General features: G+C 33.2%; 1 protein-coding gene across 10 annotated transcripts in view; it reads left to right on the forward strand.

The window, feature by feature from the left end:
* Positions 1-15611, forward strand: part of FER (FER tyrosine kinase) — a 477482-nt gene that overhangs the window by 82403 nt on the left and 379468 nt on the right. For all 10 annotated transcript variants that reach the window (XM_049857769.1, XM_049857753.1, XM_049857743.1 and 7 more), the window contains one exon: positions 2251-2350. In XM_049857769.1, the coding sequence (XP_049713726.1) occupies positions 2251-2350 (100 nt within the window). The remainder of the gene's footprint in view (positions 1-2250; positions 2351-15611) is intronic.

Raw genomic sequence — 15611 nt, forward strand, 5'->3', positions numbered from 1 at the left:
TAGTTAAGGTATTCCTAAATTTTCATCACATTCAGAGTTCGTCTTTTCTGGATAACGTTTTAAAACTTTTTTTTATTTGCAAATTTGCAAATATACAAAAGTAGAGAGAATAGTAAAATGAACTCCCATCTACCCATTACTCAATGTTTTTTTATTTACATTCTCGCCAACTTTTTCTTCTACACTAGACCATTTTAAAGAAAATTCCAGGTATCATTTCCTTAAGTATTTTAATATGTACTGCTGAAATAAGAACACTTTTAAAAATATATAACTACATTATCATTATTCTACCTAAAATTAACAGTTCTGTATGTGTTTTCAGCCTGATGAGCTTATTTAAAAAGTTTCCTAATAAGCATTTTACCTAGTAGTCTTAAAAACTAGTGATGTCTGTTACTTAGATCCATTACTTTATTAGGTGTTGCAAGTTGGTGATATTTTACTTCTATCATTATTAATGTAATTGTTAGCTGGAATTCTTCTAGAAGAAATATCCTCTATCAACTTTTTGGTTACCCTGATATATAATTCGTATCGGAAATGGAAGATAAATGGTTGCTTTTTTGAATTTATTTGCCAGTTTTTAGAATTGCAGAATTGAAAATTTGCCATTTTTCAGTTAATTTGCCCAAATTTTAGAATGAATGAATTCTATAGCAGTTTCAAAAGATAATCAGTGAGTTTTTTTCTTTTTGAGGAGTATGCTTTGAACTCATTTATATTATAGTTGGTGATTTTTTTTTTTTTTTTACGCATTGTCACCCTCTCTGACATCAAGAACACTGGTGCTGCAGCATTTCTTAAAAGATGGCTCCACTATTGTTTCTGGTATTTTCTCCCATATTGCCGGTGCCCCTTTTGCAAGTTTCCAGTGCTGTAGCTTTCTTAGTCTTCTCAGAAGGTATAATAGAAGATTTTCAGACAACAACTAGGACTCATATTTTTTCCTAAAATGATATTTACGTAGCTCGTTGCCTGCAGCATCAAGGGGCTGTGTTTGTATAGTCATTCCAAAGAAATAACAGCCAAGTTCATACATGCATGCAGTTACCACTGTCATGACTGCTGCGTGGCCAACAATGTTTGTAAGAGGAATCCTCTTATCAGAGATGTTAAAATGTTAAAAAAAAAAATGCATTTTAGAATTGGTGAAATCAGTTGCATCACTAGGGGGTGTGAACCACGCCAGGTGACAATGTCAGAGGGGGTGACAGCAAAATGCCAGTCTATGAAATTTTTGTGCAATGTTTCAGTGGAAATTTATGATTTTTTATAGAAATATCCCTGTAATTAGTTATCATAACAAAAACATTTTGAGTAAGCCCAGTTTACATGTATTTATATACCTTCAAGGCTAAAACTCTATGCTAATTTACTTTTTGAACCTTCTAATTCGGTGCGGTCAGAGCTGTCATGACCTAATTACAGTGATGCTTCCAATCATGTGATTTCGTCTGCACGCCCTACAAGCATGCGCTGTTTTCGTTGCTGCCTTTGTGTTTTTATAGTCGCTGACTTTGTCAACTTTTCTGGTGTTTTAGCTACAATATTTTGGCAATTAGTATTTGTGAACCTATATCAGTAACTTTTTTGAAAATGAAGTAGTAATTAAAGAAATAGGAGAAAATAAAAAGAGGCTTCCATTCAGTTACTAATAAAGTTGTAATTCAATGTAGAAAGATTTTACAAAATAATTTTGTTATTAGTATTCATATAATCTAAGAAATATTAACATTTAAACAATTTACAACTATATTTATTACATATTATTCTATGATTAAATTTGATAATAAACATTACTAAGGATTCTGCCTCATCTGGTATGGGAGGAGGTCCCAGGGTGAGGGGTGACACCATGAATTACTGCACTGAGTGACACCAACTGTAGTGATGCCACTGGATGAAATACAGCCACTTAAAATTTCTTTGTATAATTAAAATATTTTAATTAGTTTTTTTGAATTATAGAAGGTATTTTTATATATAGCAAATTAATTTGTTGTCACTGATTTTTAGATGGTGACAGCACTATTTTTTGATTTGCTCCTTTTTAAGAAAAATTCTCTTTTCATGTGCTACTGAATTTATTACTAAAACTAATGTTCCGTTTGTCTGTCCTTGTATATTGAAGAGCAACTCTGACTTATCTGCAGTAAAATACATGTCAGTTACTGCTTTGGAATTTAATTTCTGTGACAATTTAAGTTTAAACATTTAAAGATTTTCTGCATTTTGCTTCTTTAACAGGTTACAAAGACAGAATTGGAGAAATTAAAATCCAGCTATAGGCAATTAATAAAAGAAATGAATTCTGCGAAAGAGAAATATAAAGAAGCTTTAGCTAAAGGTATGGCAAAATTATGAAAAAAAACATTTGTTTAGTGGTTTCTATTTGAAAATTATATTAGTGAAATGATTCCACTTAGAGCAATTTACATTTAAAAAAACTCAGGTAAAATAGATTGGCTATCAAACTATGTAGTACATCTTCATACTTTTTTGTTTTAAATTATTCAAAGTAATTTTGAAATAATTTGAAATAAATAAAATTATGTACCACTTAGAATGCAAGGCATGTTTAAATTTTTCTTTCTAGCTTCAAATTTACTTATTAATTAGTAATTATAGTAATTCATGATTAAAGAGTAATTAGTAATTACAAAGTAATAAGAAAAATAAAATTGAATTTATTTAGAAGCCTTTTTTAATCTACATTTTACCTGAGATATATAAAAATTGTTATAACCACAAGATCATTTTATAGAATTATATTGTCTTCATAGCTTAATCTTATGTGTCTACATTGTTCTAGGAAACCTTGGTGGAATAGTGGTTAAGTGCTACAGCTGCTAACCAAAAGGTCAGCAGTTCAAATCCACCAGGTGCTCCTTGGAAACTCTTTGGGGCAGTTCTACTCTGTCCTATAGGGTCGCTATGAGTTGGAGTCGACTCGATGGCGGTGGGTTTGGTTTGGGTTTGGTTATATTGTTCTAAAATTTTCATGAGAACTCGTAGAAGTAGATGGAGAGAGTATATTATTTGTGTTTTAAGCAGCTTTGTGTTATAGTTTCTTATTACGAGTTTTAACAAAAGTCTAATTTTTTAAATGTTAGATTTTAGTAGAGATTTAGCATAGATTATGAGCAGAAGTGTCTTTGGGTGTTGCTATAATTGGTGATATTTTCTTTACACTTAAATGTGACTAGTCTTCATTTTAAGTTTCCAAAAAATTGTAAAAGTTTTTTTTTTACTCTTCCTAGATAAATATAAGCTTTGTTAGAAACTCCATTTTCCTTTGGTTCTTTAGTTTACTTTTCTCTTTATTAGCACATTTTTTTCCTTTGTCTTTTACTTGTTCTATATTCTGTTGTTATTTTGTGAGGGAAATGAACAACTCCTGAATTTTGCTATATCCTGCACAGTGAAAAAATTTTTTGTTAGTTTGTTGTACCCAGTAGACTATAAACCCATTGCCATTGAGTCAGTTCCAACTCATAGCAACCCTGCAGGACAGAGTAGAACTGCCCCATAGGGTTTCCAAGGAGCGCCTGGTGGATTTGAACTGGCAACTTTTTGGTTAGCAGCCATGGCTCTTAACGACTGCACCACCAGGGTTTCCAAGTGGTACTGATTTGAAGGCAGTTCTACCTCCCTCTCTTGCATCCTCCTCTGCTTCTTCTTTTTCTTCCCTTCCCCTCACTCTCTCTCACTGTCCCTGTCCATCCCCCTCTGTTTCTCCCTCCCTCTGCCTCTCTCCCACTCTCTATGTTTGAAAACGAAACAAAACAAAACTTTATCTCCCTCCCTCCCTCCCCCTTTTCCTCTCTCTCTGCTTCCACCAACATTTACTTCATGTTCACATTTCTTGTAATGTTTCTATTGCTTTTTTTGAAAGATATACCTATGTTCACTGTTTTCTTATTTTATTTATTTTTCGTGTACTTCAACCAATATTTTGAGATTATGGTCTCTTTATTACTGTAAACATATCTTTTAAAATGCTTTTTTAGTTAAATTACCTAATGTATTTAAGTGGCATAGTGGAGGGACCATAGACTTTGAAATTAAATTGTTTTGAATTTAAATTACAATATTGAATGATTATTTCATAGATTTTCAAACTTCATGTAGCCAATTTTCATTCTATTGTTATTTTTGAGTGTATTTTAGATAATCAAGAAACATTTACTGAATACTTAAGTTTAAGTTATTGAGGATTCAGAACAATGTTTCCTAGGCATTCAAGGAGCTTAAGGTCTAGTTGATGGCAGAATTTGGAAACTCCAAGTCTCACCTTCTTTCAAAATTTTACTTTTTATACAAGGCATCCCATGCCAAACCGTCAAGAGTCGTTTAGAAATGGTTCAGTACATAATGTATTATTTCTTGATCCACCCAAATAACTAATTTTATAAAGTTCATTAATTCATGCCTGGCTGGCATTCTCAAATTAGTGCTCTTCATTTTAAATACCTATTTCTAAATTCACATAGAGCAAGTGATGACTTAATCCATCTGTGTTATAATCAGCTAATTTTTTTTTCCACACTAGTTATGTATCTGTTAGAGAATGATGAGTTAAAAAAAAAAAAGAAATATATAGTTACTCCCAAGTGTTTGATATCTATTTTTAAGGATATAGTTTATTTTTGTTTAAAAAACAACATCTAAAACTGATATCGCTATACAGGCTTTTTTAAAAAATAGTTCTCATATATAAAGCTTATCAAGGACTATTCATAGATAGTAGTTGTTTATTGCTTTTTTACTTTTTTGGTTTTTTATTGCGGTAAATATATAGATAACAAAACACTTGGTATTCTGTGACATTAGTTATAGTCATCATGTTGTTCAGCCATCGCATTAGTTGTTCCTGAATTTTTCTATCACCCTTAAAAGAAGCTCAGTGTCCCCTAAGCATTGTCTTTCTTTCCCCCTCTCTCCGGCCCACCCTTGGTAACCACTAATAAACTTAGATCCCTATACACTTAACTATTCTAGATATTTCATATAAGTGAGGTCATACAGTATTTGTTCTTTTGTGATTGACTTAGTTCATTCAGCATATGTTTTTAAGATTCATCCATGTTGTAGCAGGTATCAGGACTTCATTTTTTTAATGGCTGAGTTAATATTTCATTGTGTGTATGAACTATATTTTGTTTATCAATTCATCTGTTGATGGACATTTAGGCTGTTTCCGCCTTTTGGCTATTGTGGATAGTGTTGCAGTGAACATTGGTGTACAATTACCTGTTTGCGTTCCTGCTGTTAATTCTTTTGGGTATATACCTAGGAGTGGAATTGCTGGATCATGTGGTAATTCTATGTTTAACTTTTAGGAACCACTAAAATGTTTTCCACTGTGGCTGCACCATCTTGAAATCCCACTAGCAGTGGATGAGGGTTCCAGTTTCTCCACATCCTCACCAACACCTGTTGTTTACTGTCCTTTTAATCATAGCGATCCTAGTGGGTGTGAAATGATATCTCATTGTGGTTTTCATTTGCATTTCCCTAATTTTTTTTTAATGACTAATGATGTTGAGCATTTTTTCATGTGCTTGATGGTCATTTGAATTTCTTCTTTGGTGAAATGTCTATTCAAGTCCTTTGCCCATTTTTTGATTGGGTTGTTTGTGTTTTTGTTGTAAAGTTGTAAGAGTTCTTTACATATTGTGGATATTAGGCCCTTGTCTATATATGGTTTCCAAAAATTTTCTCCCAATTTTTATCTTTTTACTTTTCTTGACAGTATCCTTTAATGAACAAAAGTCTTTTATTTTGATAAGGTGCTGTTTACTTATTTTGTCTTTTGTTCTTCATGCTTTCAGTGTGATATCTAAGAATCCACTGTCAAAAATTAGGTCCTGAAGCATTACCCTGCTATGTTTTCTTCTAAGAGTTTTATGGTATTGGATCTTACATTAAGATCTTTGACCAATTTTGAGTCAGTTTTTATATATGGTATAGGTCCAGGTTCATTCTTTTGTTTGTGTAAATCCAGTTGCCCCAGACCCATTTATTAAAGAGACTATTCTTGTCCCATTGGATAGATTTGGCACCCTTGTCAACAATTAGTTGATCATAGATGTATGGGTTTATTTCTGGGCTTTCAGTGCTATTCCACTGGCCTGTGTGTCTCTCATTATACCACTACCAAACTGTTTTGATTACTGTAGCTTTATAATATGTTTTGAGGTTGGGAAATGTGAGCTTTCCTACTTAGCTCTTCTTTTTTGAGATTGTTTTAGCTATTCAGAACCTCTTGCCATTCCTTGTAAATTTGAGGATTAAGTTTTCCTTTTCTACAAAGAAGGCTGTTGGAATTTTGATGTGGCTGTTGAATCTATAGATTGCATTAACAATCTTAACAATATTAAGTCTGATTCATTAGCATGGAATGCCCTTTCATTTATTTTTGTCTTCTTTAATTTCTTTCAGTAATGTTTTATAATTTTTGATTAACAAGTCTTTCACTTCTTTTGTTAAATTTATTTGTAGGTATTTTATTCTTTTAGATGCTATTGTAAATGAAATTGTTTTCTTAATATCCTTTTCAAATTGGTCGTTGCTGATTTATAAAAATCTGACCGATTTTTGTGCATTGACATTTTATCCTACCTCTTTGCTGAATTCATTTATTAGCTTTATCACCTTTCTTGTGTAGCCTTTAGAGTCTTCTACAGTTGTCGCTCCTTACCTGCAGTTTTGCTCTCCACAATTTCAGTTACCCATGGTCAATCGTGGTCCAAAAATGTTAAATGAGCATGTAACATGATGAAATCTTGTGCCATTTTCTCCCCATCATTCACATAAATTTTATTACAGTATATTGTTATAATTGTTCTATTTTATTATTAGTTATTGTTGTTAGTCTCTTATTGTGCCTAGCTTATAAATTCAACTTTATCGTAGGTATGTATATATAGGACAAAATATAGTATATATGGGCTTTGGTACTATTTGTGGTTTCAGGAATTCATGGGGGGCTTTAGAGCATACCTCCCATGGGTAAACGGGGACTACTGTGTATATAGGATCGTGTTATCTGTGAAAGTAGATGATTTTACTTCTTCCTTCCTGATTTGAGTATCTTTTACTTCTTTTTCTTGCCTAATTACTCCAGCTAGAAATTTAAGTACAATATTGAATAGCAGTGGTGAGAATGGGCATCCTTGTCTTGTTCCTTAAGGGGAAAGCTTTCCGTCTTTCTCCATTGAGTATGGTTCCCCCCCCACCGCCCCGCCCATCCTTGGACTTACAAATTGTTTGTCTTTGGATCTGAAGTGAGTCTCTTGTAGGCAGCATTTTGATTTGAGAATTTCATCAATTACATGTCAAGTAATTACTGATAAGGAAGGATTTACTTCTGCTATTTTGCTAATTATTTTCTACATGTCATATCTTTTTTGTTCTTTAATTCCTCCCTTACTGCCTTATTTTGTGTGTTGATTGATTTTTTGTAGTGTACCATTTTGATTCCCTTCTTATTTCCTTTTCTGTATTTTTTTTAAAAAGTTTTTTGTTTTGTCTTCTTTTTTTTCTGTTCTGTATATTTTTAAAGTTTTTTTTTTGTGATTATTCTTGAGGTTACAATTAGAGTCTTAAATTTATAAAAAACTAGTTTGAATTAATGTCAGCCTAGCTTCAAAAGTATGCAAAAGCTGTGCTCTTATACTTCTTTATCCCTTTCCCTTTATGTTGCTGTTGCCATAAGTTTCATCTTTACCTATTGAATACTTCTAGTAGCCAAAATTTATAATAATGTTTTTTTATGTATCTGTCTTTTAAATCATAAAGGAAAAGAAAGGGGGTTACAAACCCTGAATAAAATAATACTTAGAAAGTTCTGAGGGCTGACAAAACAAAAGAATGCTCCTAAGCCGATTCCTTAGGAGCTGCCAGTCAGGTCAAAACCCACAACCAAAATTCTTCATGAGCAAGGTTCATATTGTCCCCTCTCACATCAGCAAGCCACATGCTGTATGTGGGCCTCTGTCTCTGTGACTGCCTTTGAGTTGGGGAATGGAGAATGGTAGGTGGGTAAGTTAAAATGCCACAATTCAGTGACGATTGCATTCTTGGAGTTGTGCACCCTCCTTTTTCAAGTTGTTCCTCCCCCATTAACATGAAGTCACTGCCTCCTCAGTTTCCTATCTGATCTTTTGAGTTGCTGTTGTCAGTTTGATCCCAGATAGATAGATCTTAAAAGAGCACAGTGCTCAAGGCAGATATTCTTTACTAGTTAGGCTAAACTGTTTTTTAGTTTTAAGAAGACTTCAGGGGATATTTCTGGTTTAAGGTTTAAAGGTTGTCTCAGGGCAGTCATTTCAGGAATTCATCCAACCTTCATGGCTCCAGAAAGTCTAGAGTCCATAAGAATTTGAAATTCTATTCTACTTTTCCCTGCTTTGATCAGAGCAGGATTCTTCTATAGAATTTTCGATCCAAATGTTCAGTAATGGTAGCCAGGCACCATCCAGTTCTCCTGGTGTCATGACAAAAAAAAAAAAAAATGACAAAGGAGGCACTTATTCATGGAATCAATTAGCCACATATTCCATTTCCTCCTCTTATTCCTAACTCTTCCTCCTCTGTTGCTCCAGTCGAATAGAAACTAGTTGTTGTGCCTTGGATGGCCACTTGCAAGCTATTAAGGCCCCAGGCACTATGCAACAAACTAGGAGGTAGAGCAGAGGCGCTAGGAATGTTATTAGGCCAGTTACGGAGTTCCATTCCAAAGACTGTAGTAAGTTGATTCTGATGTAAGTTGAATACCTTTTTTTTTTTTAAGTTTTCATTATTATTGCCTTTTATTATCAGTATTTTTATAAATCCAATCTTTATTTGTCTTTGGGGTTGGAAACATTACATATAAATTTACAGATAACCTCAGCAAATTATGCACTGCAACACTGTAAGTAGTAAATATTACTAACTATATAAAAAAAAGGATGGTCCTAAGTGTGGTTTACTGTAATTTGAATACATCTTAAGTGGGAGAATACCTGTACTCCATGAGCCATCACTCCTTCTTTTCTGCTTTCTCCTGGCCTGAGTAACCACTGAGAAACTTTGGTTTCTACATTTGCTTGTTCTTCTGTTTACATAAGTGAGGTCATACAATATTTGTCCTTTCGTGATTGACTTATTGCACTCAGCATAATGTCTTTAAGCTCCATCCATATTATAGCCTGTATCAAGACTTAATTTCTCTTATTGGCTGAGTAGTATTCCATTGTTCCATTGTATGTATGTACTATATTTTGTTTATGCATTCATCTGTTGATGAACATTTAGGTTGTTTCCAACTTTTGGCTATCAGGAATAGTGCTGCAATGAACATTAGTGTCCAAGTCTCTTTTTCAGTCTCTTTGGTATATACCTAGGAGTGGAATTTCTGGGTCATATGGTTGTTGTATTTTTAGTTTTTTTAGGGACCACCGCACTGTTTCCACAAGGACTATATCATTTTGCATTCCTGGCAGCAATGGGTAAGGGTTCCAACTTCCCCACGTCCTTTTCAACATTTGTTATTTTCTGTTATTTATTTATTTTAATCTTAGCCATCCTATTAGAGTGAAGTGGTATCTTATTGTGATTTTGATTAGCATCTCTATGATGGCTAAGGACACTGAGTGTCTTTTCATGTGTTCGGTGGCCATGTAAGTGTCCTCTTTGGTGAAATGTCTGTTCAAGTCCTTTGCCTATTTTATGATTACATTATTTGTCTTTCTGTTGTTAAGTTGTTGCAATTTCATATATATTTTGGTTATTTGATTCTTTATTGGATATGTGGTTTCCAAGCATATTCTCCCAGTTGGTAGCTTGTCTTTTCACTTTTTTTGTAAAGTATTTTGATGAACAAAAGTTTTTTAATTTTATGAGGTCCCATTATTTATTTTGTTCTTCGCTATTTGTGCTTTTGTTGTTAGGTTAGATAATCCACTGTTAAAAGATAGGCCTGACAACATTGCTCCTACATTTTTTTCTAAGAATTTTATGGTTTTAATTTTCACATTTAGGTCTTTAACCCATTTTGAATTTGTTTTTGTGTGTAGTGTGAGGCATAGATCTTGTTTTATTTTTCTGCATATGGAAATCCAGTTTTCCCAGCACCATTTATTGAATCAGCTTCTCTTTCCCCATTCAATGGACTTAGCATTCTTGTAAAAAATTGGTTGACCAGAGATGTGTGGGTTTTCGGACTCTCAAGTCTATGCCATTGGTCTAGTGTCTATTGTTATACCAGTACCAGGCTGTTCTGATTACTATAGCTGTATGTTTTAAAATTGGGTGTTATAAATTTTTTATTAGGTTTACAATTTCCTAAAAAGTTGATTTAGCCAGTTTTTGCCAAATTAATAATTACGTTAGTAGAGGAATGGATTTTTGGAGTTTCCGGCTCTGTTATTTTCAGTGACGTTTCTTAATATTTTATTTTGACGTAATTTTACCACAGAAATAGTGTGTGAAAAAGATACAAATTCCTATATGCCCTTGACTAATATTTCCCAAATGTTAATATTTTACCACATTTAAAATCTGTAGTTTCTAAATCATTTATGCCAAGTACTTAAAGCCTAAGTAATTTTTAAAATTGTGTTTCACTTTCATAAGAGTAATTCACATACATAATTAAAAAGTTAAAAAACCAGTATAAGACGTAAAGTAAAATAGCAATCTCTTGTCCCTCTCTTCTCTCTAAAAGTCAGTTATTCTTTATGTGATTTTCACCTTTCTGTCTTGGAAACTCTGATGGAGTAGTGGTTAAATGGTTCAGCTGCTAACCAAAAGGTCGGTAGTTCAAATCTACCAGCTGCTCCTTGGAAACTCCATGTGGCAGTTCTACTGTGCCCTATAGGGTCGCTATGAGTTGAAATCGACTCGACCGCAATGGGGTTTTTTTTTTTATCTTGGTTTGTATTGTCCCCTGTCTTATTTTCTATTCTCTCATAACTTATCCTTTTCCTACTGTCATTTTAATGGGTTTTGTGAAGGAGTGCTGATAAAGCTGTACATTTAATTGCCCATTCTTGTCATGTGATTCTGTACCTTTTATACTTCTATCTATATTTATATCTATATTCACCTTATATCTTCTACCTTACAAAAAAACTGTAGAAGCACTTTTATACTTGTAAGAAAGAAATTGTTTTAAGTATATGCTCTCATTGGTAATGTAAGAAGAAGGAAAATAGTACTGGTAGAATTGTAAGAATAAAATAGGACAGTTGATGATAGTCTGTCTCAGTACAGGTGGTCCCTGACTTACGACGGGGTTCCATTCCGAGGGCTCCGTCATAAGTAGGTACTGACATAAGTAGAATACCTCATTTTTTTAGTTTTCATTATTATTGCCTTTTATTATCAGTATCTTTATAAATCTGATCTTTGTCTTTGGGGTTGAAAACATTACATACAAACTTACAGATATATTTTAATACATGCGTACATACATCAAAACTACACAAATCATAAAAATTTGCTCCAATGATGAAGAAGAATTGGATGACATTGATGTTTTGTCAGTTGTGGTAATAACTCCACTTGTGGACAGTTCTGGACTGGATTATCCCTAGGAATAGGGGTGGCGTTTCTAGTCAGAAAATTAGTGAGAGTTGCCTGTATGGTCCTTTTCTTTTTTTCTTCATATATTTTGTGGTAACATCTCACTGTTTCCCGAATCTGCCTATTACCTTTAGCAAAGCAATCAGTATATAGTTTCATGTTTTCAAGTGACTGAAGCCCCTGGTTTGGTTTAGAAAACTAAATCTAAACGGCAGTGTTTTGAACAGTAAATCATAAAATTGAACATCTGCGGGTAAACATCTGAGAATAATAACATCAGCGAATTATGCGCTGTAACATTGTATTGCATGTAGTAAATACTATTAACAATAAGATGCAAAAAAAAAAAAAAAACTCTAAATGGATGGTCGTTAAGTGCGGTTCATGGTAACTCGAATGCATCATAAATTGGGGCTACCTTGCACATGGTCCAGTGACTATTTTGTATATTCTGTTGATTGATTTTTTATAGTAATTCTGAGTTCATAAGTTAGAAGAAGAAACCAATAAAATTGTCAGTGGAACTTTTGCTTGGTACGTGGTAGAGCTACTTTTTTTATTGTTGTTCCCTTTGGATCTCATTAGCATTATGAAAGCTGCAGGAATTCTAGTGAAAGGAGATAATATAAAACAATATCTTGATTCACAATAGAGAGAAAAGTAGATATTTGTTCATTAAATTATTGTAGTTCAAAAATCATATTAGTCTGTTCTCTTTAAGTTCATAATGATTCTCTATTTTTTTCCTGTATGATATCCATAAAAATACTTTTTCACATATATGTCTCGTATATTAATTTGAGTCCTGTTAAGAAATTGTAGTTAGGTAATTTCTTATAGTGTGTAGTTTTTTGAAAGATTCTGGAAGTTTATGTTCTACAATAGACAGGAGTGTTTATATCTCATTTGAAATGAAAATTTTCATATAAAATTTGAAGAAAAACTTATCTATTAAAATCAGTATATTGTTGTTTGTTTTTCTAATTAGAAAAGATTAAACTTTCAAGGTTTAATTCTTATTTTCCTTATCAAGATTTCCCAAGAAACTGCTACAAAGAATATCTGTTTATTTTGATTAAACCAAAACCAAATCCACTGCTGTTGAGTCTATTCTGATTCATAGCAACCCTACAGGACAGAGTAGAACTGCCCCATAGAGTTTCCAAGGAGTGCTTGGCGGATTCAAACTGCTGACCTCTTGGTTAGTAGCTGTAGCACTTAACCACTACGCTACCAGAGTTTCCTTACTACAACTAATTTCTGTTAGTTTAAGGCTGATCATACAAAACTATTATCAGTTTTACCATGTTATTTGTCTGCATTAGAAAATTAAAAATGACGACTTAAAATGCTGGATAGTTTCCCTGGAACTTCCTTGTGGATACACATGATGTCTGCAAAATACATGATAAGGAGAATAATAAGTTAATTGACAGAAGTCTGTCTGATGTAAAAGTCCATGGCCTTATTAGGTTTGTTTCTTCCTATGAAGAGCATGAATTAAATAAAACTCAGTTAGTGATAATGAAAGACTAAAACATATTAACATGATTTTTACAGCTTTACTGGCCTTTAGCGTCATTTGCTCTTTTGACCAAAGAGTTGTCTCAGTTTATTGATTATCACATTTTTGGGTTCACTGTTTTTTTAAGAGATAGAATATATACATGCACGCCTCTGTTCATATGCCATGTAGCACTTTTTTTCAAAGTAAGCTAACTTTATAAAGTTTAAGCAATATAATTTTTGATCATGTGACACTGAATGAAATGAATTTGAAAATGATTTTGCTTTAAATGTTTGAAGTTTACTTGGAGATATAATGAAGTATCAGAAAGGTTACTCATCTCTGTTATTTATTCTGATGTAGCCTATCTGATTGATTCTGTAGGGTTAGGATTACACTAGGGCATTATATTTACCAAGCCTCCAAATACCCACAGTAGCATTTGTGGGTATTTCTAGGTGGGTGAACTGTGAATTCTTTTATGTTACCATATATCATATTCATGAAAAAGAAAAAGACAGGATGAGCTACTCTACATCACATGTGCTCACAACAGTCTTCGTCTAGAGAAGCTTAAAACGAGCTCACTTTGCCCTCTTCTTTTTTAATCCCCATTATAACCCCTTTGCCATCGAGTCAATTCTGACTCATAGTGACCCTATAGGGAAAACAAACTCACTGTCTAATTCTTTCTGTACAAGAAGCAAAAAGAGTGCTAAGGCTTTAACAAACTCCCTGATAACTTACAAGTCCTCATTTAACCTAAGTAAGCAGAGTAAGCAGGTACCTGTTGCTTTAACTGCCAGGAGGTAGCTCCAAGTCTCATTCAAAAGTAAATTTTTCTGTAATTGGGAAATAGATTCTCTAAATTGCCTCTTCAGGCATTATGAATAATTCTGTGGTATTTTATAGCCAACTAAAATTGATTAGATTCATTGAGTTGTCTCTTTAGAGTACTTTAGTTACGAAAATAGTTTGCAATGAGTCCAGCCTTGAGGCAGATGGCTAAATTTATGTTTAAATAAACCCAAATTAAAAAAAAAAAAAATTGATTAAGAGTTTTTTTTTCCCCTAAGGCTCCTTTTGTTGATTTCTTCAATTTGAATCCACAAAGTATACCAACTGTCCTTATTCAATCATCTTTAAATCTTGGAGTTTTTGAAAATCAAAATCATGCATAGATCATTCATGGAGGTCCTCTCGAAAAAAATTCTGTAATTCAAATTTGCCTTTTAGTTCAACATGTGGAAGAAATGCATTTTGGATGGAGCACTTGCTAAAGATCAAAGTAGAGTTCAACTTATGTTTGTTGATCATTAACTCTATTGAAATGATCTTGAAATGAGAGATTTTCTCCTTTTGTGGACCTACTCATTAAACCAGGGCTATAGTGGGCGCATTGGATAATCATTTGGCTGCTAACCAAAAAGTCAGCAGTTCGAATCCACCAGCCACTCCTTGGAAACCCTATGGGGTAGTTCTACTCTGTCCTTTAGGGTTACTATCAGTCGGAATTGACTTGACAGCAATAGGTTTGGTTTTTGTATTACTTTACTCATTAAACCATGATATATCATTACCTAACTTATGGCATGGGTACCTTTCACTGCGTGGAGTATAATATGATAGGAACTTTCCAAGGTCATAAAGAATAATGACATTCTCATTTATTAACGTAATTTGCATTGGGTTGAAAGCCCTCATGGTGCAGTGATTAAGCACTTGGCTGCTGAACAAAAGATCAGTGGTTTGAACCCATCAGCTGCTCTGTGGGAGAAAGATGTGGCTACCTGTTTCTGTAAAGATTTACAGCCTTAAAAACCCTGTGGGGCAGTTCTACTCTGTCCTGTAGGGTTGCTATGAGTTGGAATTGACTTGACAGCAGCAGGTTTGGTTTTTTGGTTTTAAAGCTGGGCAGAAATTGGAGTGAGAGTTGAATACCCTCATTAGCTGCTGAAATACTATGTGGGGTGCAATATGCTACATGATTCATTTATATTCTGCAGATGACTTCCTAAAAATACAATGAAAGCGTAATAATTTATTTTGTCCCTACTTGGCTTAGTTTTATTAAAAGAAAAGGTAAGTTACATACAAAAAGATAAATTGTATCCTTTTGTTGATTTTCATGTGTGTTTTCTAGGTGAGCTTTTTAGAGATACTAGGTTTGAACTTAATTACTAGAAAGATCTAGAAAGATGCTGTAAACAGATGTGGAAGGTAAAACTGTAATCTTCCTATAAATTACCTTTTAAAATTAATGTAAATTTATGTTTTTATTTAAAAATATATCAATTCATGCATTTAACAAATATTTATTGAGTTCTTGCTATATGTCAGTTACTGTTCTGTGTACTAGGGATATTAAAAAAAAAAATCAAATCCATTGCCGTTGAGTGGATTTTGACTCATAGTGACCCTATAGGGATATAAAAAAAAAAAAAAATAGTAGATAATAAAACAGATAAAAATTCCTGCCTCCGTGAAGCTTACATTTTAGAGCAGAAGACAGCTTATTATTAAACTA

Source organism: Elephas maximus, chromosome 2, assembly GCF_024166365.1.
Source record: "Elephas maximus indicus isolate mEleMax1 chromosome 2, mEleMax1 primary haplotype, whole genome shotgun sequence".
Classification (NCBI taxonomy): Eukaryota; Metazoa; Chordata; class Mammalia; order Proboscidea; family Elephantidae; genus Elephas; species Elephas maximus.